This window comes from Centruroides sculpturatus, unplaced genomic scaffold, assembly GCF_000671375.1.
Source record: "Centruroides sculpturatus isolate CEXI.00-Female unplaced genomic scaffold, Cexi_2.0 scaffold147, whole genome shotgun sequence".
NCBI lineage: Eukaryota > Metazoa > Arthropoda > Arachnida > Scorpiones > Buthidae > Centruroides > Centruroides sculpturatus.
The window spans coordinates 420,821-446,354 of record NW_019384357.1 but is presented as its reverse complement, the minus strand read 5'-3'; the positions used below and the strand labels follow the sequence as shown (position 1 = coordinate 446,354).

The following is a 25,534-nucleotide window of genomic DNA, read 5'->3' as shown; positions in this document are numbered from 1 at the left end:
TTAAAAAATCTTGAATGCATACTAAAGTTTTTTTTTTAATTAGGAATTGCACATCGTGATTTAAAACCAGAAAACATTCTTTGCTTTAGTGAAAATCAGGTTAGAGGACTTACTACCAACTTCTTATATTTATGAAAATTTGCTTGTTAGTTAAATTAATGAAAAGTTTTATATGTTGTGAATAATTATTAAAAATTAGTAATAAGTTTTTTTACTAAAATTCAATGACTAGTTTTAATTTACATAAATCTTTTTGATGTATAAATATTTAAAATTTTTTTATATTATTATTTTTAGGTCTGTCCTGTAAAAATTTGTGATTTTGATTTGGGCAGTGGTATAGTATTCAACAGCACAACTCCTGTCAGTACACCAGAATTACAAACACCTGTGAGTATTTTAAAATTATATCAGCTGGATTTTTGTTAAATGCATATTTCACGTAAATAAAAGCTAGTACTTTCTTTAATTGTGGCAATAAAAATATATTAAATGTAGAATTTTTAAAAAGTAAATATTTTCAAATCAACAAAAGCATAATGATTATATGAAGTAAATGTGAATAGTGATTATGATAAATCAATTTTAAATCCATTTGTATTTAACACATAAGTTTTTTAAAAAATTTATGCGAAGTTAAAGCAATCAACCTACTAGTATTATTATTTGCAGTATTAAGTCTACATAATTTGATGCACAAATTAATTATTTTTATTTATTTAATGAAGCTGTTATTGTGCATACTTATTAAAAAAATTGTCATGCACAATATAATTTTCTTGTTTATTACAAAAAAAATTATAGATTATTAATTTTTCAGGCATTTGTTGTTTTATTTAATAGCTTTTGTAGCAAAAACTATGCATTTTTTTTTATTTTGAAATATATATGACAGTTCACCTAGCAACAATAATTTTTCTCATTTATTTCATTATTGTAAAGCGTTTAATTTTTGTTTTTTTAATTTAGTTTAAATGTCTTTTTAAACAATTAAATGCTTTTTGATATTTCAGATGTTACTGAGATGCAATAAATATTTTTAAAACATTTTTAAAATTATTGTAATCAAGTCCTTAAACTGTTTAAAAAATTTATAATCTTATTATAAAATGATAAGTAATTAATTATTTTAAACTTAAAAGTATAAACAAAATATAAAATTGCAACGTTTAACAAAAAGAATACTTTGCTTCCGTTTATAATTAATTTATATATACATACATACATTTTACTACATATTCTGAACTGCAAGAAATTATTTTAGATAAGATTAAATTTTTTTTTTTGTGAGTTTAATTTGAGATTATAAGGTATTTGATTTTATCTTGTATTTCAACTGATAGGTGGGATCAGCAGAATTTATGGCACCAGAAGTGGTAGAAGCATTTATTGGAGAAGCAACCACCTATGATAAACGTTGTGATTTATGGAGTTTAGGGGTAATTATGTAAGTATATTGATTTCCAAATTTACCGAGAATTTAGAAGAGTTCTAAATAATTTAAAAATATACTAATTTTACTAAATATAAGAACTAAATGTTTAATTGCTCTTTACTTCTTAATTCCTCAAGATACTTTATTTACCTTGTATTTGAAGAGGAAAAGTATTTCAACTTTAAGCTGATTATAATAAACTTATCAGAAAACTAACAATAGAATTTATATTTTTATATTTTTCATACTCACTTATAACAACAAAAGCTGCACTTATGTATTAATTTAACATTAAAATTATAGATATTTTAGTTAATGTTATTTTTATATCTAGTATATAAGCACACAGTCCACAATTATTATCAAATATTATGCATAATAATAATAATGAAACACTCTTATACAGAGAACATTTTGTTTTTTAACATTGTTTCTTTTATTAGAAATAGCTTAATTTTTGGATTGCATTCATTTAAAATTTTTTTTTTCCTTGTGTCAAAATAAATGTAAAATGTAAGCTATTTTTATGAAAATATCCAAGCAATTAAATATTAGAGATGGACAAAAACTTATATACATCAGTCCACATCTTTTCTTGGCCTTAATTGAATGTGTAGGATCATTTGTGAAATCTATAATATTTATTAGTGTTAAGAAAAAAATTACTATTGATAGTTTACTTAAACATCAATTAAACATATGACTGTAGTTGGTTATTTCAACAAGTTTTGTTTTAATAGGATTTGTTTATGTTATTTCAAAGTTATTGCAACATAGTGTGAACATGACAATTTGAAACTCTATTATCTTATAAACTATCCCATATAGATTTAAGCTGATTATAGTAGTCTGTTTTTAAGAACATGTAGATTTTATGTAATTCTTAAAGAATACTTAATCAGCAGATAAAATGTCGTCCAAATCAGATCTTTTGATGCATCTTAAAAGACAATCTTATGGCAAACTGAAAAATCTGTAAAAAAAATATATTCATATAAATTAAAATTCATAATTGCATAATTTGACATTGTTGCATTTAAAAATTTTTCTAATGCATTTGCTGACACTCATTTTCTTCATTTCGACAAATTGTTCAATTTAAAACTGATTTCTAATTCAAATATATTTTTTTTCTAATGATACATGCAATAACATGATTAAATGTTTAGTTTTATTACAGTTTTTCCAAGTTTTCTTCAATGTTTTCTTAGTTATATATTCATTTCAGATCTTTATATATACATTGCAAATTAATGTGTCCATAAAAAAATTAATCATTATGTTTTAAATCAATATTATACCCAAATTGTATAGTTTTTGTTAATTATTTCATTGAAGTCATTTTAATAATAATCTAGACCGTTTCAGTAGAACTAGTATTTTAAAATCATTTTTTAGCCAAGAATTTTGCTATTTGAAGTCATATAGATATATGCATGGTTGTCAAATATATTGCATCTGCAACATTCCTAATTATAATATATATTGCAATATTGCAGATCTGTCTTTTCAAATAAAGATATTGAAGTCTCATCTAATAATTTTTCATCTAATAAGAATCCTGTTAAATGAGTAGAAAAGCAAAAATGTTAATTTTCAAGTAACTAACATTATTTAGTGCAACTTTTTCATATTTTATATTCAATATTTTCATGAAGATAACTAACAATTCAGTTTTTTAATAATTTATATTAATAATTTTTCAGGTACATATTGCTTTGTGGATATCCCCCATTTTATGGTCGATGTGGAAGCGATTGTGGATGGGAGAGGGGAGAATTTTGTCAGTCCTGTCAGGTTAGTTTAAAGCTTTATACATATAGATTTTTTTTTAATTATACAGAATTTCATATATGCTCATAACCACTGGTAATTCTTTAGTGTTAATCATTTTGATTAAATTCAGCACTCCTTTTAATTTTTTAATGTTAAATTCTATTTAATACTTGTAATTTCTATACTTGGATTTTTAAACTACAGTATTTAAATTTCAAAAAAGCATACTTGTCCAAAATTTTCATTGTACAATGAAGATTTGAAATTGACTCCATTGAAGAGTCATAAAATATAAGCTGATAAGAAAATTAATCCACACATACTTGGATTAATTTATCAGTATATGAAATGTATTTATGATAAATAGGCAATCTGGTTTGAGGAAGAAAGTAGCTATTAACACTAATTAAAAGATTTTAGAAATTTTTTTAGAAACAAATTATCGGACTAATTATCATCTAAATATATAAAATTACTTGTTCTGACAGACTGACTGAGTGATTGATTCATCATTGCCCAGAGCAAACTGCTAAACCTTCTTTAGGTTCAACAGTTTGAGGTGAAATGAAATTTGGTACAGTTAGAGTATGTCATGAAAACACACTAAGAAAGGATTTTTGGAAATTCCTCCACAGGAAAAGATTAAGGCTTAACCTGAAGAACAGCTTCTGCTGTACTATTTTAGATGAGATTTTTTTTTGTTTTCAACTAAGTTTAGTCTTCATTGAGTACTTAGGTGTATTAAATTGATAATATTTCAGACATTGTTATAAATATTTTTATTAGTGTTGTAACGAATAGTATATTCGGCCTCAAGCCGAATATTGAATATTCGGCCAAGAGCGTGGCCGAATAGCCGAATATTCGGCCAAACTATTCGGCTTGATTAACGCACGTACGAAAATTGGCGCGCAAACCGCATTATGGCAAGGATCCTGCTCTCTATTGGCCCGCTATCACTACGCTTCGCCAATTGCGTTAATTCTTGGCAGTTGTAGCGGACAGGCAAGAGTGTCATGGAAGTATGTGATAAATGATATCAAATGTGAAAAACAATGAAATGACCTACACGTGTAAATAACGGAAAAAGAACAGAGAAGGATCGTGAAGTGAAAATGTGAAAATAAATATGAAATTGAGTTGACAACATAATCGAACAAGTCTAGGCAGCTTATTGGCACAAAATTCTCGGCCGTCACCAATGCCAAACAATTGTTGTCATAGACTTCGGAAAACTAAATGCTTGTAATGTAAGTCACTTAGCGTGCACGGGCGAAAGCCTGGGGCCGTTTGGGTTATCAAGGTGTCTCGAATCTGTGAAATCATAACTGTGACTTATATCGACGCTCTATCTGTCTCTTTTCTCCGTTATCACCAGGCTGTCACGTAATTGTAAAATGGGAACTCTACGACGGAAAAATGACGAATCGAAAGTATCGTGAGTGCGTATTATGATGTATGCACAGACATACATGGATTAGAGCGATAGAGGAAAGAGAAAGGGAAGAGCAAAGACGAGCGCTTAAAAAGAAGGATAGGCAGGGTCAGACCCTCAGATGTGCGAGGATTCTCCAACGATAGACGTGTACGTGTGCTGATCTTTGTAATTATAAATTTTGAATACATGTGACTAATATTATTTTCTTTTTGTGCATGTTACAAGTTATAAATAAATATAAACAAACAACACTAACTCGATAACATTAAATCTAAATACCAAAACGATTAATTTACTGTGTTTTTGTTATTTCTTACTCCTGTTTTTAAGTATTCGGTATTCGGCCGAATAGTGATTAAATATTCGGTATTCGGCCGAATAGTGAAAAATAGGCCGAATACCGAATAGTAACCGAATATTCGTTACATCACTAATTTTTATATATTTCAATTTTTTAACCAAATGTTCAAACCATTTTAAATTCAAATTTGTTATTGCATATTGGTTTGAATATAGAATGATTGTAAATGTTTCAGAAAATTGATCAAATTGAAAAGAGTTCGTTTGATTCTCAGCAATTCTCATCATTCTCAGCAGTAGGTGTTATATAACAATTACTATGGTTGTTGAAATACTGAATATAAATGGTGTTTGCTTGCAAAATCTGCTTAGGTGAAGTCGTGGATAACAGCTAGTTTGATATAAAAGAAGTGCTAATGATAGCAAATGTGTGATTATTATATTAAAGTAGATAGTAAAAAAAAATATGAATTCCAAAAGTTCTTTTTTCACCAGAGGACAAAAGCAAGACTTCTGGGAAAATTATTTATGTTTGAAGTACTAATGATAGTTTTCATTATAAATAGACAGACATGATCAAATCAGTTGCAGCTGATATTCCACAAAGATTTAAGCAACATAGAAATAGTGCCAAGTTTAATATAGTTAATGTCAAATGTAATTTATCTGAATATATTTTATCTACAAAACAATCATATATGTTTTTATGATAAAAATAAGAGTTTAGAAAATTTAAATTTTATAATAATTTTATAATAAGTAATCAATTTAATTAAATTATTAAAGTTTTTTAACAATAAGAAAATGTAATTCTGAATTTAAGTACCAAACAATAATTGTAATTAAATTATTAGATAAACATGAAATCTGATAAAAAAATTATCCATACTGAACTGTGAAGCTAAAAATAAACTTAAGATGAATGACTAGTCTTTTTTGAAGTAATCCTCTCCTTATGTGTGTATTCTTACTGACATTTTCTTTCTGCTCAAAGCTTCAGTTTATAAAATGATTTTAAAAGAGAAATCGCATTTTGTTTTGTGGTTTCCATGACAAATCTTTTTTTTAAATATTTTGAGAATTTGGAATTAGAAAAGGACAATATCTAGTGATTATGAAGATGATCGTATTGTTTTTGTTCAAAACTATATTTAGTTTTGAACTCTTCATAATTATTGGCCAAGTGGTAAAATTATATTGTCTTGATGAATAAGTCAATCAATTGCCTATCACTTTTGTAGTTTGTAATTTATAGAATTATATAGATGTCACTGAGCTTATTTTACAAATGCTATTAATCATTTGGCTTTATATTCAAAATAATCATATCTGTTTAATCTTTTTCAAATGTGATAGTTTGGTTGTGCTTACAACTTTATCTCTTGCACTTGTACCAAAGCATCTATATATATATATATATGAGGATGTTTGTTTGTTTGCTATACACACCTAGGTCATTCGACCAATTGCTACAAAACTCAGCAGTTATGTTCAAATACTCCTAAGTTAGGTCATGTCATACATCCCACCCCAAATTTATTGATTGGATTTCTATATGTGCCATTTACTTGCCAAATTGATTAACTCTATAAAACAAAAAGGGGAGAAAAGTGACAAAGTAATATACATTCTTTTTTAAAATTCCTTGTAAAATATAAATTCAAATAAACATTGTAGAATGTATTATTGTACATGTAGCTTTTATTTGTCATATAAAATATATAAGATAGCATAGATATGCTATTATCATTACTATTATTACGATTTTGGTGAGATTAAGGGAGTTAATCGATTTGGCAAGTGAAAAATGTAACATCAAATTCAGTCTTCACATTAGCATACATTTTTTTATTAAAGATTTTTCACAAAAATGAATAACTGTTCTGTTACTGTTACAATGGCTATTTATTATTTTGTTTTAAATTGATCGTTCAGCAACATAAATGATGTCTTCTTTGTCATCTTTATTTAAGGTCCCACCATGTCAATTTGCTGTTAAGTTTTTATAAGAATCATGTTTAATAGGAGGAATGAAAAAAATCAATTTTAGTCTTATCTATCTTGCTATAACAGGTATAACTTTTCTTTTTTCTAAAAACAATTGTCACCAAAATTAAACAATTGTACAATATTTCACAAGTATCCTTACTTCTGCGGAAGTTGGATCGTAACTAAGTAATTTCTTTTACTTACTTTTTGTGATGAGATAACATTAAATAATTTATCGTTTATATACAAAGTATTGGTCAGTGCACACTGCAGCATTGCAATCACACTGTGCACTGGCAGATTAGGGTTACAATATGGAGTTAATTAGATTGGCTTCTGAAATAAATAAGTTTTTTCAATAGCCTATAAAATTTTGTCATTAAGTGGTATTGATCCTTATTATTAAGAGAACTTATACGCTTAACTTCTTTATATTCATAATATCAAGTGCTTTCACACTAAAATTTAAAAAAATTCAAAATGTGAAGTTAGTTGATTTGGCTTCTGGATGGCTCATATATCAATTAATTTGTCTACACTTAATTGTTGGCTTTACATGTAGTGCCATCTATTGGAAAAAATTTAACAAAATAATTGTTTAGTTATATTTAGTTAACCTTTAATTATAATTAACAAAATAATTATAATTAATAAAAATATATATTATATTCAACGAATTACTGCAACAATGATATAGCACAAAATAGATGTGCCGTTATTCTTTTATCATGACAGGTAGCACATTTCAGCAAGTTCCTACGTGGAGTGTAGTAGTATTTTGCCCCTGTATATCATACTTTTCCTATTAGCAATAGTCATGGCAGTTATTTATCTAAGTACATTTGGGAAATTTTTGAATTGAAATAATGTGACTCAGTACAAATTGGAAGTTGTATATAGTTAATCTGGCCTTCTTCTATTAAGATTTCCATGCCTTGTCTCGTTAAGGTAAGTAACTTCAGTCATATGCGAGGCCATCACAACCTGTCTAACACAGATCACTTTTCAAATATTAATACTGGTATTAATTAGTAGTTGTTGACCTCCCCTGGAAGAGAGGATTCAAATTACTTCAAACCCCTTTCGCAACAGTTCCTTCTTTCTATCAGACCAGCAGTATGGTGACATTCAAATAGGAAAATTACATAATACAAAGTTGCAAGCACAAAATATGTTTAAGCAGTTTTTGAGGGTGCTGAATTTAAATATTTTGTCTGTTTTTTGGGAAATTTGATTCGTTGGCAGATTACCGTTTGATATTCAGGTGTTAATGGTACAGTTTTTTAGAGTTAACGTTAGAAACATATGATATCTGAAAAATTTAAGATATATTTTCAATTCCTAACTACTTGACCAATGAAATTGTGCCATTTCGTACCAGCTGAGTATTGCTATAAATGTGACAATGGTAGGCTGAACAAAGTCTTTATATAGTTTTCATTTTAATGTTTGTTATATCGTAGTATTTAATTTATCTACAAAGGTTATCTTTGGTCACCTTGGTGTGATAAACTTTTACATAATATAACCTTTGTAAATATAAATTAAATTAATATAATATATATAATAGAAGGGTTAGAAGTAAGAAATAATCTAATGATCTTAATCTTTGCTGCTGTTGTTTTTTGCCCAAGCAATGCAATCTGCTAGTATATCCATATTTTACTTTGTTATTACATGAATAGATAATTTTTAAAACAAATTGTCAAAAAAATATTTTCTTCCTTCGTGATCAGAAATAGTGGATTGAACATAATATTCAATAATATACCATGTGTCTAAATATTCTATTAAAACTGCTTGATATCAATTGAAGATTCTTACATCATTGACAATTTACTCTTATTTTTAAATAGATCCTATCGCAATTAGGGATTGCAATCCAGCAATGTTTTTAATCCAGCTGGATTTTTGCTGGACCAACATCATTACAGCTGGATCCAGTGTGGATGTATTTTTGGTGCAATAAAGTGTTATCTAGCTATCTATCCAGAAATTTATGGGTTTTTTTTTAAAAGAAATAAAACATTTTTTTAAATACTTAAGTCACTTTTATTATTTAGACTGGTTACTATAAATCAGTAAAATTTCTTACACATTTAGGTAGTAAACTTAACTTTGATTCGATTTAACACTTGAGATAGAGATAATTATAATCTAACTAAACATTTAAAGTTAATTATAATGTAATCTTTAAGTTAAATAATAGCAAAGGTAATTCTACTAATTAATTTATATTAATATATTATATTATAATAATGTAAGGACGGATAATCAGTGACTAAGTGGCTATCAGTCTTGCCAGTTTTCTTATATAGGCTCTACATATCAGTCTGTAGTTATTTATAAGTAATTTAATTATTAGTGTTAGTAGTGAGTAAGTAACTAGTAGTAGTCTAGTAGTTAGCCAATTGAAGACTGGTGAGCAACTCATTGATTAGTGACCACTTGTCAGTGGAGAATTTAGTGTCTGAGCCAGTGTCTATTAAAGCTTTATTGATGCAAACTTTTACACTGTAGAAATGTTCTAGCATGCTGAGGAGACTATTCCATCTAGTGTAGCAGTCAAGAATCAAACTCAATTCTTTGTCCTTTGCTTCTTTTACATACTTTTGCAAAAACACATCATCTTTGGTTGGTGATTTTTTAAAAATCATATTCTGTTGTTAAGTGTAGGCCTCAGGGTGGAGAGAGAAATGGGCCATAAATGTTGCTTTTTGAGTCAATAAAAGCCGCAGTCATGGTGTTGGTGGTTTTTGATCCGTTAGTGGCAACAATGGTGTTTATATTTTGATGGTCTTCCCATTCCTTAAAGGTGTAGTACTAGCCGACCACGAGCGATAGCGAGTGTATCAGCATCAATATCTGATGGACTGTCTGTTTAAACATGTGATAGGCTTAGCAGAGAGAGTGTCACGCCTCCCTATTATCGTGCAGTCACCAGATAAAAGTATGAAAACTTTCTTATTTTTTGTCTCCAGTAAAATATCAATTGAGCTGAAATAAAAGATTTTCTATTAGCTAGTGACAGTCATCTCCTGGAGAGAGAGGTTAGCTTTCATGGACAAGCTGTGAGGCTGCAGCTTCCCGTAGGCTTAAACTGCAATCGTTCTGTCACGTGATTAATTGATGTCACAACCGACCGTAAATTAGAATTATGCACCAGGGCTAGGAGAGGATTTACTTATTTTATTTAGTGCAAAGGCACTTTATTTAGCGAGAGTGGAAAGTCAACTGGCAATTAGATCAGCAGAGGTAAAAGGGCGGGCGGTGCAGTGTAGAGGAGGTGTAGCATGTGCCACACTGAACAGCAATGTTGCTTTCACCGCCAAGCAATAGCACATGTAGCAAAGTGGCAATGCCAACAACGTAGACTTTTGCGCCATTATTTAGAAAGTTAATTGAGTATTTGCGGATCTCCAGCGCTGGATCCAGCACCTGGTGCTGGATCCAACAGGCCGAAGAATTCACTGGATCCAGCTGAGGCCATATTCTGGTCGATTGGCTAATCATTTGGATTAGCCAATCGACCAGAATATGGCCTCAGCTGGATCCAGTGAATTATGAGCTGATGTTTCCAACAAATTGTATAAGTGAATGTCCTAAATATTTTTTTCTGAGCAAAAATGTCAAATTGATAAATTTGGCTAATCCAAATGATTAGCCAATCAGCGACCAGCTTACGAGAGACTAGAGACGGTGACCAGAATATGGCTCCTGGATTGCTGGATGAGGGATCCAGCAATTCCTAATCACAATATCAAATTTATCAATTTGACATTTTTGCTCAGAAAAAAATATTTAGGACATTCACTTATACAATTTGTTGGAAACATCAGCTCATAATTAAAACTATTTAAGATGATTTTACATTAAACAAACATCATGAAACCTGATAAATTTGTAAAGCCAAACAATCACTAGATTACATCGGGCTACTTTTCTGTGATTATATTTAATTAATTACTAATACTTTGTCACTAAAAGGAGTCATTGGATAAATTATAGACTTAAATTTCCACTGCCATCTGTTTCTGTCTTTCCTTAATCTTGAGAAGTGTTATAGATGAAACCACTTAAAAGTGGTTTCTGTACGAATAAACAGAAATGTTATGTATGTCCTTCAAATCAGACGTTCACCCGAGTTCAAGAGTTATTCAGAAGGTTATTAATTCTCAGATATTTTATTGAAATGCATTTTGAATGGAAATTCTTGTTGATACCTCTTCAATGACTGTACAATCTGAGAGCTTACACTGATATTTTGTATTCTTTGAAATATCAGTGTAGGCTCTGTCACACATTGTACAGTCATTGAAGAGGTATCAACAAGATTTTCCATTCAAAATGCATTTCAATAAAATATCTGAGAATTAATTGTCTTCTGAGTAACTCTTGAACTCTGGTGAATGTTTGTTTGATTTTGAAGGGGATTTTTTGGACAAATAATGTCTTTTTTTAAATGATTTATAAAAGTGAATGACTGATTATATCTGGCAAATATTGCTAATTTTAGCTTCATATTAAACTATTCTTATTATTATTTTTTTCTATAACAAATTCCAGGACATGTTGTTTACATGTATACAAGATGGTGCATACTATTTTCCTGAAAGAGAATGGGCATACATTTCTGAAGAAGCAAAAGATTTAATAAGACATCTACTAGTGAAAGATGCCAGCCAGAGATATACAGCAGAAATGGTTCTCAATCATCCATGGATTTCACATGGTGGTCCAACCACACGTCTGGAAACGCCCAGCATCATACGCAGGTAATTTCTTTTTAATATCCTATATTAATTCATAGTGGATTTATATTTAAAACTCAATTTTTACATACAGAAACAACAGTGCCAAAGATTTGGCAGCTTTTGCAGAAAGTGCCAATGCTATGAAACGTCTTGTTTTACGTCACTTAGCATACAGCATGGAATTAAGACCCCACCGTGTCGAAGAAGAAGATCTGTTACTTCCTGGTACTCCCACACCTCCATCATGCAGTCCATCCCCAATATTTGGGCTTTCCCCTCCAAGCGAATCCAAAATTGCTCAACGTCGACTCCGCAGTTTGAGCCTCAGAAAAGCCTCTGAACCAGTAACGCTTTTGGGGTAATTTTCATAAACCTCAAATTAAAAACAAAAAAAAAAAAAGTGCAAGAATATTTAGTTGTTGGCAGGGAATTTCTGGTGCAAATTATTGTACAGTTGTTTTCCTGTACAAATTACTGCGCAGTTGTTTAAAACAGTACAAAAAAAATGTGGCACATATAAGTTGTTTTTACAATTAAAATCGACATTAATACTATTATTATTAATATTTAGAGTGAAATTCCCTGTAACACATTGACAATATTTGAATCACTGTAATACATACGAATGATCATAACAAGTAATCTGCACTTTAATTTAAAAGAAAAAATATATATATGTATATTTAAACCTTTTCTTGTCTATTTCATAACAAAAAAAAAAAAAGTGGTTGAGGTTGTGTTAAAGTATGTTTTAGTGTTCTGAAATGAATGTATTTCAGCAAGAATATATAATCCGTAGCATTTCAAAGTAGATCTTAACGATTTGGAAATCAATCATTGTACTTAAAGTGCCAGTAATTGTTTAATGTGTACAGAGTGTGAAATGCATCCTCAACTTGGTTTTAACAAGTTGGCATTCTGTAGTAATGTTTTTCACCCGGTTCTAAGGGTGATGTTTTATACAGAATAGTTGAAAGTTCCTGATTGCAGGCCTTCTCTCCTGCCACTTAGAAATATAAAACAACAAATGAAATGCTCATTACAGTTTGGACCTCAGGGAAAATAATTCCAATCTCTCTGCACAAACAATAGCTGTCTAGCTCTCGCTTGAGGTCCAGAAAACATTTTTATTGTTTTGCACTAAATGGTACAATGCCACAAGGCACAAACAAGTAAGATGTGGTATTCGATCAGTTTCTACATTTTAAAACAAATTACCCATCTAGGCATAATAGTTTTCCACAAGATTGGTTTTCAGTACTGAAAAACGAATGAAAAGTTGAAATATGGTTCTGATTTAATTAGATCAAATTATATCTTTTAGAGAATGTAGTTCAAAATAGACATAATTAAGGAAAAATGTCCACGTACTTTTATGTATCTAATACAAAATGTTCTTCATCTTGTATATTTTTTGTTTTTATGCATTACCGTTTTTAAATTCCTGCCACAAAATATAACTTATCAAGTTTGATAATATTAATAATAATAAAAATAATAATAATTAATAATTCACTGAAAACAAAAATTCCTGTTTTAAAAATTAACTTTTGAGTTAACTTTTCTGGAATGTACTTTACCAATTGTAAAACTTTAATATTGATCTTACTCATCAAATAAAACATGTCTTGAATTTATATACATATAAATTATATATAAATATATAATATATATGAATGACTTGATGGTGTTTTGATAAAATACCAATATATTGTTCTGGTTTACAAGAGCCTACCAAATGGGAAAAAATAAGATGAGTTGTACGGTTAAAGAGAGAAATAAAAAAAAACATGCCACATCATTTTTGTTGTCTTTTCTTTAACATTTAGGTTTTACCTGATAATTTACATCGTATGCGTTCTAATTTCTCATGTTACATACTGAAGATTTTCGTTTTTTCTATCATTTTGATTCTTTGTACATTTGCTGTAAATTCCAAATATAAATTTTTAACACAATACCGTTGTATTTTTATTGCTTCAATGAGCAATAAAAATTCAACGGTATTGTGTTAAATTGTACCAAAGTATTAACGAATTTCAATGAATTCGTTAATACTTTGGTACAATTGTGGTTTATGATGTTTCAATCAACAATCTCATTTTCGAGTTTTCTCGTCATAATTACAATCTTTAATGCGGACTTACTCGTGTATTTGTGAATCATTAAATTAGCTCGTATTTACTGTTAAATATTCTGGTTTGCATATAAAGTGGTTTACTCTTACAAGATAAAAACTTTATTTCTGAATATAATATATTCATTATAGTAAAAATAGATTCTAAATAATTGCAAATGGCTGAATAGTGTTTGCATATCAGCAACTATCACGTAAATTTATAAATCTCCACACAAATATGTAATTAATAATTTGCATGCTTGCAGGCTAATTCCAATTTTATTGATAGTAATCTGATGGCAAAAATGAAGATCGAATTAAGTTATTTTCAAAATTCGATGGTGGAGAAATGTGTTTCAATGATTTGCAACTTGTGTAATCTCTTTAATTGACCAGTTGACCAAAAAGTATTTCAGTAAAAAAATTTATCTACCAGTTTCTCTACAATAAGTTATAAACCACATTTCTAGGTTTATAAATTATTGTAGATATATAAAGAATAATTTTGGCACTGCTCGTATATTTGTCTAGAAAATGTGTATTATGAGTTTCTTTAATAATTTTCAACTTCGTTCATGAAAAATATTAACGATTCTATTTTTAGTAAAAAAAAAAAACAAGTTAATCACGAAACTTATACATAATTCCCAATCGTTTATGTTACAATAAATTGTGTTTATTGTATGTAACATAAACGATTTTTAGGTTCTTGATTCTTGCAATGGGCAAGAATCAAGAACCTAAAAATTTTTCTTGGGCGATCTGTCTCGTGTCCCGCTACTTCCATTGGAGTAGACATGGTCAAACCCACAATGGTCTTGAAAAAGCACAAGCTATTGAGGACATATTCGAATCTCAGCATTAAATACCTAGCACAATGCAGCCGTAAATTAAAATTTTTGATCTAAGCCAGACTGTCTAGACCAGTGTTTCTCAACCTCTAACGAATCATCGTCCCCCTTCAATAAAACTGTTACGTAGTATCACCCCCTTCAAAATTCCGATGCCGAGGGCCAGGGCTAACGCCAAATTCGTACTGCATTGAATAGACTAGTGACTAGTATAATGTTGTTTAAGTATTGTACGATATAACGAATAAAATAACTAATTAATCTTAATATAATGTTTTACTATATCGCCCAGAAAATCGTTTTTCGCCCCCAAAATATAAATTGATACAAATCGCCCCCTCAACATGGAAAAACGCCCACATGGGGGCGATATCGCCCCCGTTGAGAAACACTGGTCTAGACTCTAGACCAGGGGTGGCCAACACGAGGCCCGCGGGCCGCATGCGGCCCGCCTGGAGTAATGTTGCGGCCCGTGGAGCTAGGGCAAATGAACGTAAATGTTAACTTTATTGTACATATCACCAAAAGAACATTACGTCATGAGTTATTCCTATTATGTATTTTTAAATTATAGCTAACAGAAATTTGAAATATCTCTCATTTTGGAAAAATTCATAGATTTTTAGCTACGAGTATTTCAAATATCCCGCTATTTGACACTCAAGGTTACTTAGTTTTTTGTCCGACGCTAGGTGTTGATAAAATTTAATATGAGACCTCAGCTATATATGTTCTGTGGTCTTCGGCGTTTTCGGGAAGCTCACAATGCTATCGGGCTCATACTCATAACTACTTTCAGTCCAGCTTGACAAAGTTCCGTGTTATTCTGTAGTTTCGTTTTATTATCGCCAATGCATCTGGAGAGATTTTGCAATCGACGTTAAAATACATATTTAGCATATTTTATAATTACAGTTCAAACTACTTTAACCAAGTAGCCTGTCTACCATATCGATTCTATAAGTAAGTAAACCCTGAAACGTTGGAGAAATTTCGTCAAGTTGGTTTGGAAGAGTTCTGTGAAACGTATTTGGACAAGGATAAATATCCTGAGTTTTACAAATATGCTCTGTCGATGGTTTCGCTATGTGGAAACACTTATGCGTGTGAACAGCTTTTTAGTCGCATGAAGTACATCAAATCACAAGTGAGATCGAATTACTGATGTTCATTTGGAAAACTGTTTGCGTGTAGCGACATCATCAGTGGAGATCAATTTTGATGCACTTAGTTCTGTAAAACAAAGTCAGATATCTCACTTTTAAATATTTTTAAATTGTCTAATAAATATGTTTGATTCTCGGTTATGTTTTATTTTCTTCAAAAAAATAAATACTGTATACCTATTTTTTGTGTTTTTTTACATTAAACCAGGCAAGTGTTTGACCACGATCTCACCTACTGGGAAGTGACGATGTGGTTGAAGCTGTAGCACGCTTGCTTGTTTACTTTAATTAAAAAAAAAAAAAATAGGTGCGTGGCCCGGCAGGAAATATTATTTCTGAAATTTGGCCCGCCTTCTGAAAAGGTTGGCCACCCCTGCTCTAGACAATCTGGCTTACAAGTTAGATCAAAAATTCACTAGTCTCTCGCTCTAGACTCTAGAGCGAGAGACTTTATCGTCATGATCATTTGTCTAGCATGTATAGTACCCTTACGAAACTGGAAGCAGACAGGAGAATACGATACGCGAATTGCAAGATTAGTTTGTGTTGGATTGGATGAATTTGTTTTATTAATTAAAATTATCTTTGTTGAAAGATTTCTCTTCTTAACTGTGGCTCATTACCGCTTCATGGGGCCAGGAAAATTTGAATTAGGAGGCGCCGTATACATGTTGCCTTCAGACATTTTTTTTCGGAGGAATTTTTTGAGAAAATATATTTTTATAAATGATTGGTTTGGGCTTCTTGTTGGTAGGGCCCCAGGAAATTGCTTTTTTTGCTCGTAGGATAATGTGCCACTGCACAAAACATGGGTCCCTTTCTTATAAAAAAGGTTTGTGTTTTATGCAATTTTAGGAAGTAAAAGTCCGTCTTTTTGCTGTAAGCTGTAAGCACGACTCGCAACTTCGCCGCCATTTAAATAGTATAAAATATATTTTTATTATTGCAGCTAAGCTTATTGCAGAAATTTTGCGGGTCGTTATTGATTTTAATTTTAGAAAGATGATTTTAAAAAAAGTATTTGGATTAATCATCAGGGTAAAAATTCTTTAAAATATCAATTTGTTTTAATTTATGTATTAAAGCAATTTAGTAACGGAAGGATTTTTTTAAAACTCTTCCCTCCCAAGGACAATAAAAGGGCCTTTTGGGTTAGGCTTATAATAGTGCAAGGGGTGAGGGACAACGTGCGAGTGACGGGGTCCAACATATCAGGAGGAACCACTCGCAAAAAATTCTTGAGGATTTTTCGAACAGTCCTGGATCGATTCTAAGTTCCCAATCTAACCTTACGGCCACCAGAAACGGAAAGTAATGGTGTTTTATTATTATTGAATTAATAAACTTTCTCTCATAAAATATAAATTAACTAAATGATTAAATAATTGTTTTAAATTTTTTAATAATAACAACAACAACAATAAATTTTATTCCAAATATTAAAATAACAACTTTTTTTAAAAGTAATTGAAAGTTGGCAACACTGAAACAGGCATTTTCAGTCGTCTGTCGAATCGAGTAAACAAATATGCGTCAAATAGGATGGGCGAGTTAAATGGAAAAAGAAAAGAGTCGTTTAGTCTGTGATATTTGTCAAAAAACATATCGATCGAAAGTGTGTTTAAGGGTGCACATTAAGCACAAACATCCATCGCAGAGGAACCCTTTGTGTTTTCAATGCGACGAATGTGGAAAAGTCTTTCAATGGAAAGACACGTTAAAAGATCATTTAATCTTAAAACATGGATTTTCCGAACCGGGTAAGTGCACCTTAGTCCTTGCTGTTTCTTTAATTTTGCTTAATATAAATTTTAAAGTGTATAAAATTCGGTAATCGGCGCAATTGTAGATATGAATGACACGTGACCCGAGGAGCTGTAGAGCGTGCCCATAGAAGCAGAAAAGTCAAAGGAAATGTACTGTACCTCTACGTGTGACCCTTCACGAGATATAACCCTCCCCAAAATTACTCTGACATATTCCTATGCTTTTTTTTCCATAATGTATCTCTATGAAAGGTTTTTTTTTTTAAATTTCTATACAGAAGGCATTATAAAAGCTTTTTTTCAGCGTTTACGGAAGGTCCAGCTACATGACATTCCTTTGAAACTAAAAAACTTGATGCGCTATCGATCCTTTTTTAGTTTCAATGGAGTGTTGTACAAACAAAAGATATCCCAATGGGAAATCCTATGTTGGGACTAATATGCGAACTGGTGAACAACGAAGTAGGGACAGTAATGGACTTTGAAAATCTGTACCCATCTGTTAATTTAATGTCTTGCTTTGATGCACTCGTCGAACTCGTGATCTGACACAATCCGATGTTATCGGAATATTTGGAGGATGTAAATAATCTAGTGGACTTGATGTGCTACCAGCGCCCGTTCAAGCATTTATGTCGCCCTGAACAAAAAGACAAATTACCGCCCCATAAATTTATTCAGAGAGAAACATGTAATATAAAATTAACAATCAAGTAGTACAAAACAGTAAAAATTAAAGTATACCTGTACCTAGTTACAAATTGTTAACTAGATGCATTTTTGATGATATTACAAAAATGTATTATTGTACAAGCAAACAAAAAACTTATATCCTATAAAAAGTAGGCCTACATCAACTATACTAAAATCAAAAGAAACCTTTTTTATTAACTCTTTTAAGTTTACTTGATTGGCAGTTTCATATGCATTCGCCAAAATGGCCAAACTATTAAGATGATTTTGTGTGGTAGTGGAATGTAAAAGTTTCTAATTAATTTTTATTTAGAGAGAGACTTTTCCCCCACCAGCTACAGTTATTGGTATGATTGGCAGTATTCTTAAGGTGACACTAAGGTTTGGGACAAAATTTAACATTATTGCTTATGCTTTCCTTTTTGCCCAAAAGCCCTCTTTTATGGTTGTTTTCTTCAGAATTAAGGAATGCAAATATTTTCTTAGCTTTTAGGCAAAAATAATAAATACGAAATGTAAATTGCATTGTAATTTTAGCCACAGAAAAAAATAGACAAATATAAATTTTGTTTAATTAAGTATTTAACTCATAAATACTTTGTCACATTCACAACCAAAATGCTGCCTTGGACAAATTTCCAGGTTGTCCATCCCTAGAGCGGGCCCTGGTGCTACCTGTCTGGCTATACTTTGATTGGAATTGGCTGTTATGAAGGATTGGAATGAGTGTGGGGTATATCGTTCTAGAGTAAATGACTAGAGTAAAGATTTATGTTTAAACCATGTGAAATACAATGAGGTTTGTTATATAATAATCAGTAACGCTTTGAGTTTTTATGAACGTGTAAAACTTTTTGACTTGGCTTCCACTGGTCATGGGACACACATCCTGTCAAAATTTACTTCTTTACACTTTTTCCAAGAACTCTGCTCCCACGGAAATGACGATGTTTCTTATTCTTTCTTGTAACCATTGTAGCCTATATTCTTTGGCATGGGTGGCAACTAGACTTTGTCTTTTACAAAATCCAAATGCAGAAGTCAAGGGGTATAAGGTCTGAGGTGCTGGGTGGCTGGGTTGTGGTGATTGCATGTTTTATAATAAATAAGATACAAATCTTACTCCGTGTAATCTTGCATTTATTGCATGGCAAACTTACATTGACTAGCTGGGTCAAATGCACCCGCCAAAGTCTTATTCCTCAGGTTTTGTCGGTTCTTCTCCTTGCCAACGTGTTGCCAGCTAAAGTAACAGATAGTTTATTGTGTTGCCATGGATTATCTTCCAGTGAGGAAAAAAGCGTAAAAAAATATTCCGAGATAGTTGTGACTGCATGACCTTGCACATTGTAAGAGAGATGACAAATACTGCCTAGAATGGGTTTTATTAGTCAGTAATAGTGACAAGTCTCTGTAGATATTGTACTCTTTTTCTGTAGCAAATAGATTTTGCAATGTCTTCTGGTTTAGAAGTTTGTACTTCTGTTGGCATTGTTGGCATTTGTAAAGATGTGGTGGCTAAATTATGGGTGCCACTGGAGGAATTAAAACTCGTTGTGGCCGAATCTGTCTTGCCCTTTAAGATAAATGCTGCCTGACTATATTGACATTTGAATCTTTTGAGCTAATAATTTATCTCACTGTTAAAATTAGTAAATTCTTCAACATGAAAAAAATCTAAAGAAACATTTCCTAGATTTAATTTTTCTACATATTACTGACATTTAGAACACATTTACATGACATGTTTTAGTTTTTTCTGGTTGAGATTTTATATTTGAATCATTTTCTTTTATTTAACCAATAATTAGTTAAGTGTTGCAATTCAAAAAGGTAAATTGTTATTCTTGTATGAAATGACAGTTTGTGAAGCCACCTGTGATGTAATTGTAGAGAACCAATGAAAATTTAATCTATCCCCCTATGTATTACTATTGCTTACTGGAGTGGTTTGCTTGCAAAATGATGATTGTCAATGATGACAAATGTTTTACCTTTGATTGCTACCCTGTATTATCTTATTGGTAAAGATTTATTATGTGGAAACAAAAACAGGAAACCAATATATAATGGATTTGCTGTACAATAAAATTTGGGATTATAAATAATTTTGTTGAAGAACTTTGTCTTGAAAGTACTGCCTCTTATGGTAGGCAGTTTTGAGTTTGTATGAAACATATATTCAAACTGTAATAATCCATATAAACTATAAACCAAGGTTTTAAACTGGTCTTTTTAAACAAACAGTTATTTATTGTGATGATATCACAATGCTATCGATTTTAATAGTGTTTTGCCCCTGTACATCATACCTTTCCTGTTAACAAGAGTCATGCTGATCATCTATCTAATCTGTTCTGGAGAAAATTTTTGAATTGAAATAACATGAATTGAAGTTTGTATATAGTTAATTGGGGTTTCCTGTCCTAAGTTTTCCATATCTGGTTTCGACTTTCATCTATCTAACTCCGTTCATGAGATTAAGGAAGGACAGACTGACAGATGCTAATAGGAATTTATAGGTCTGCAAATTTTTAAAATTGCAGCCCAAATATTATAAATGTGGAGAAGGTTTACTTAGAAATGTGAATTGTAAATATTAATTTAAATAGTGGTCCTGATGTCATGACTATATACTATATAGTACATTTTTTAAAATATGAAAATGATACATTTTACTAAATAGTACAATTAATGTGCATGACACATTTTAATTAAAAATTACATCATGCATATTAGCATATATTTACATAATAAGTAGTCACTGATCAAAGCCATCTATCCAATGTAATTAGATTGTTTAAACAATTATTTTTATTTATTTATGTAGACAACTTAATAATTAATTATAAATATTGCAATATTTGTAATTATTTACTTTTTTGTGAAATTATTATGTAATTATACTAATTATTTAATAAATTATTAAAATTATAATTATTAGTTTAGATAAGAGATGGTACCTAATGTCTAGATACTAAGTAATTTGGTACTAGAGGTAATCATTAATAATAGTGGATTTATAGTCCGGTTGTTTAAGCTGATCATTTGGTTGAGAAATTGTTATGCCTGCTAGTTTGCATTCCTTCAAAATCTGCCACTCTAGGCCCTGGCCTACTGTGCTTGTTTATAAATCCAGCCCTAACCATGCAGATTTATTCCAACATTGTATCTAATGAGTTTCCTGCAGTTACAACTAGCTAGTTTTAAGCCATCTTTTTCTGCCAGTGATCTACAGATAAAACTGATACTCTGTTGTCATGATAGCTATGCAAAGAGCTACATTTTCCCTAATTGGTTTAATTTTAGTAAAAATAGATTGACTTATTGATGATTTTATAATCTTTCAAAAGTGAGTAGATCAATAGTAATCACTAGAAATCATTATCATCACTTCATTACTCTGGGAAAATGGGAATAATTTTAATTATGACAACTACCTCATGGAGCTGCATGGAAACATGACTCATAAACTTACATAAGATTTGTCTTCACATATATAAACAATCATCTTTGAATGTTTTAATAAATTAGAATAATAAAATTTTTATAATTTAAGAACATATTGTTAATGTAATTATGTATGATATAAATATTAAGTTTTATATTTAGGAAAGAAAATGCTATGGTGTCACTTCTGTCCCAAAAAATTCCTGTATAAAACACAGCTTGACTCGCATTTACATAAACATAATGATTACAGACCCTTTCAGTGTGAACAATGTGGTGAGTGAAATTTTACATATATTTAAATACAACAATATATAAACTTTTATAATGATTCATTTCATTTTTATCCAAATATTTGACTTATTTGTTTTAATGGAAATAAAAACAAAAACCGTAGGTTTTACAAAGCACTTATACTTTAATTCATAGATAAAAACAATCTCAAAAAACATATGTTCAAGCAATGAATAGTTGAAAAATTTTTAAAGTAACTTGTTAAGATAGTGTAAAACAATTTCTAACAAATAAAACGGCAAAGCCATTTTTGGGACAACTGTGTCTTGGAGACTCACTACTAAGTGGGATCACTTCAACACTCATGGTGGGTCTTGTTCTCATTCTCCAATCTTCTTTGGTATTGCTGGTTTTGAGTGCAATCATTCAAACTTTGCCAGCCACTACCATGAGGTCATCCACAATGCATTTTCGGTGAAATTTCTCTCCTTTCATTGCATGTCGCCCCAAGTTGATTTCTGTCGATGCATAACAAAAATTTTCCATTTTGAAAAATAATTGTGGCTATTGTATCATCTGAAATTATTTTTTATTTTGCACAAATAAAATAAATATACAGTAGAGCGTCGATTATCTGAAAGTCAATCATCCGAAACGTCAATTATCCGAAAGAATTCCAGTCAGCAAATTTAAATTTTCGCCAGTGCTGTGGTGCTGCAATCTTTGGCTATGTCTTGGGCTACTCAAATATTTTACGTTTTTGATACTAAATTAACTTCTGAAGTGAAGTGTAATTTTTTATTTNATTTTTTATTTTGCACAAATAAAATAAATATATTAATAAATGTTAAAACAAAAAAAAATTATATTTTGGAAGTTAGTTTTAATGTAAAATTATACTAGTGCCATCTAGTTTCAAAAATGCTCCGATGCTGAAAAAAGATATCTCTGTTGAGAAATTGTTGAGAGAGGTAAATGGGTTTTTTCAAAGATTGGCTTGTCAAAATTTGATTTCGAAACATTCACATTTCCAACTTTTCAACGAGCAACGCATGTGCAAATCTCACACCTGCGCCTGTTTGTAGAAAGAATGTTGCCATTTTATATTTTATTTTGACTTGGTTCCCAGTCCCCCCGAGTATCTACAAGTCTGGATTTTTTATGTGCACATAATTTGGTCACAAAATACTCTGTGCCAAATTGCAACTCCTGACATGTACTCCTTCATACCTCTAAGGTGTGCAGCTGTTGACAGCAGGGCGATTTTATAAATAAGACAGTCTTGTCAAAAAGCTTATGAAATAGAAATATAATTTGCTTTAAAAAATGAACTAGTTTTGTTTTTATTATTGTTTATTATTTGAAAATATTACAATAATATATTCATGCTCCAAAAATTTTTTTTTGTGTTCTGTTTTTAGAAGAAAACAAATTTAGATATGAGACTAAACAGATGTGTGCATATAAATATATATTTCATATTTCTGGAATCTTAAAATATTGTTAATGTAATTTTCCTTTCAGGGAAAAAATTCAAATACAAACATTCATGGAAGAAACATGATACAACAGTCCACTCCAATAAAAGGGATTTTCAGTGTGATACTTGCGGCAAAACTTTTAAGACGAAGAATTATCTGTATACTCATGAAACTAACGTTCATCAACAGAATAGTCCCGTCAAATGCAGGTAAAACATCCATTTAAATTTTTTCACTAATACAAGAAGACAAGATTAAATAAATTTATACTTTATGTACTAAAAAGGTTAAGAAATATGCAGATGCTTCTACAGAAAATTGTATCTTTTTTTAATTATTTTCTTTCTAGCTTTTGTGAGAAATATCTGAAAACAAAAAAGATCCTAAATTATCACATTCAGCAAGTTCACCAGAAAAAGGAAAGGAAATACATATGTTCTGTTTGTTTCCAAGCCTTTGTTTCACCAAAAGATCTTCTTAGACACAGTAAAACGCATACTCGAGTTAAAGACCATCATTGCAGTTACTGCCACAAGAGCTTTTCTCGAGCAGACAATTTGCAGACCCACCAAAAAATTCATAACAAACAAAAAGAAAAACTTTAAAATAAATATAAAGGATGATTTGGTACCTCTGTAATTCTGCAGCATGATAACTCTCATACAAAGGAATATTTTGTACAGTAACAGGTTCCCTGATGTGTTATTTAGGAGTAATGTGGCTCATCAGAAGCTTACCATGCTTCAGTGCCATCATATGATTTGTGGACAAGTAAGCAAGAATGGATGTGTAAGATTTGGCTGATCTCACCAACATGACAATGTTATGGGAAAGCTAGAATAAATGGTGTCACGAGCTATCTGCATTTACCAACAGCAGTTATTAGACCTCACATTTGATTATGTCCAATAATCACTGTTATAATGATGTCATCAATGTACTGCAGTTTAGAATGGACACTTTTAACAATTGAACTTCCTGGTAAGTGTATTTGTATCAGTAAGTACTTCCCTTTCATTGTTGTATTATCTGTCACTTATGTGTTACTGCACATAAAATATTCCTTTCTGCAAGACCTATTGTGCTGCAGAGGTCCCAAATTACCTTGAATAAGTGATTACATAATTAACAAATTGGCATTTATGGCTATGAGTAAGGTGTATTATTATTTTTTTTCTTTTTAAAAAAGGAAATGTAAATTTATGAAAATAGGACAATTGAATATTTTTCCACATGATAAAGCTATTTCCATGATTAGCCTCTTAAAATTTTAAAATTTAATGCACTCCAGGAAATTTCTTGTTTCAGAATGTAGAGAAGTGATCGAAATTTGGAATCTCTAGCGTGAAGTGACTAGGACAGCATCTCTCAACATGTTAAAGATTTCCAACATATCTAATGTTAAAGATTGACAGAGATTGGATTAAGAGGACCACATTAAAAAAAAAAAAGGTGCTTTCATATTGCTACATCTTTGATAAATAACACTTTATATTTCTTTAATTATAAAGCATATATCTTCATATATTGTAGGATTTTTTAAAAATATTTATTTTAAAGAATAAAATGTTACAATATTTTGCCAGCGATGTTGAAAAGATCTGATTTCATAGAAAGCAAACAAATGTGCAGAATTGAAAATCTGTTTTATATTTTTAAATGTAGAATTCTAATTTTTAAGTAGATTAAACTTCTATATTTTTATTTAAAAAATGTTAATAAAAATTAAAAAGTAACCATCGAGCAGAGATGTGGATTATGTTCACAATATAAAATCATATATTGATGAATCCTGATTCATCAAGAGATTTGATTTATTTCAGTAACTTTTTTTATTTACATTAATGTGCAACACCACACTATGTAGCATTCCCCAAATTATAATTCCCATTAAAAACTAATGATCACAAACATCTTTAATTAAGTTTGACTCACACTTTTAGCAATTAATCTCAATAACTAGAAATGATGTGTAATACATTTGATCACCAGAACAGCAAGATTGTTACTTGTAAAAAAGAGATTTTGTCAGTACTCAAAATATAAAAATGCATTCTACTTTAAATTCTTTTGGATTAGGAA

The 25,534-nt window shown here is 30.4% G+C and overlaps 2 protein-coding genes across 4 annotated transcripts in view; both read left to right on the top strand.

The window, feature by feature from the left end:
- Positions 1-13,493, top strand: part of LOC111639973 (MAP kinase-interacting serine/threonine-protein kinase 1-like) — a 77,061-nt gene extending 63,568 nt beyond the window's left edge. For both annotated transcript variants that reach the window (XM_023385968.1, XM_023385976.1), the window contains exons 8-13: positions 44-99; positions 298-390; positions 1,344-1,447; positions 3,142-3,232; positions 11,505-11,713; positions 11,784-13,493. In XM_023385968.1, coding sequence (XP_023241736.1) covers positions 44-99; positions 298-390; positions 1,344-1,447; positions 3,142-3,232; positions 11,505-11,713; positions 11,784-12,054 — 824 coding nt within the window. In that variant the 3' untranslated portion in view covers positions 12,055-13,493. The remainder of the gene's footprint in view (positions 1-43; positions 100-297; positions 391-1,343; positions 1,448-3,141; positions 3,233-11,504; positions 11,714-11,783) is intronic.
- A 3,799-nt stretch (positions 13,494-17,292) lies between these two features.
- LOC111639964 (gastrula zinc finger protein XlCGF7.1-like) lies at positions 17,293-25,064 on the top strand. Of its 2 annotated transcripts, XM_023385950.1 has the most exons (4): positions 17,293-17,588; positions 21,900-22,013; positions 23,496-23,661; positions 23,802-25,064. In XM_023385950.1, the coding sequence occupies exons 1-4, from the start codon at positions 17,384-17,386 to the stop codon at positions 24,055-24,057; spliced, it is 741 nt and encodes a 246-aa protein (XP_023241718.1). In that variant the 5' UTR covers positions 17,293-17,383; the 3' UTR covers positions 24,058-25,064. The 2 variants fall into 2 exon arrangements, with proteins under 2 accessions (XP_023241718.1, XP_023241725.1); XM_023385957.1 differs by lacking the exon at positions 21,900-22,013.
- The last annotated feature ends 470 nt before the right edge of the window (positions 25,065-25,534 follow it).

Coding starts and splice junctions, on each gene's coding strand:
- LOC111639964 (XM_023385950.1), top strand. CDS start 17,384: ATGGAAAAAGAAAAGAGTCGTTTAGTCTGTGATATTTGTCAAAAAACA. Junction 22,014..23,495: donor CTTTCAGTGTGAACAATGTG/GTGAGTGAAATT, acceptor TTTTCCTTTCAG/GGAAAAAATTCAAATACAAA. Junction 23,662..23,801: donor AATAGTCCCGTCAAATGCAG/GTAAAACATCCA, acceptor TTTTCTTTCTAG/CTTTTGTGAGAAATATCTGA.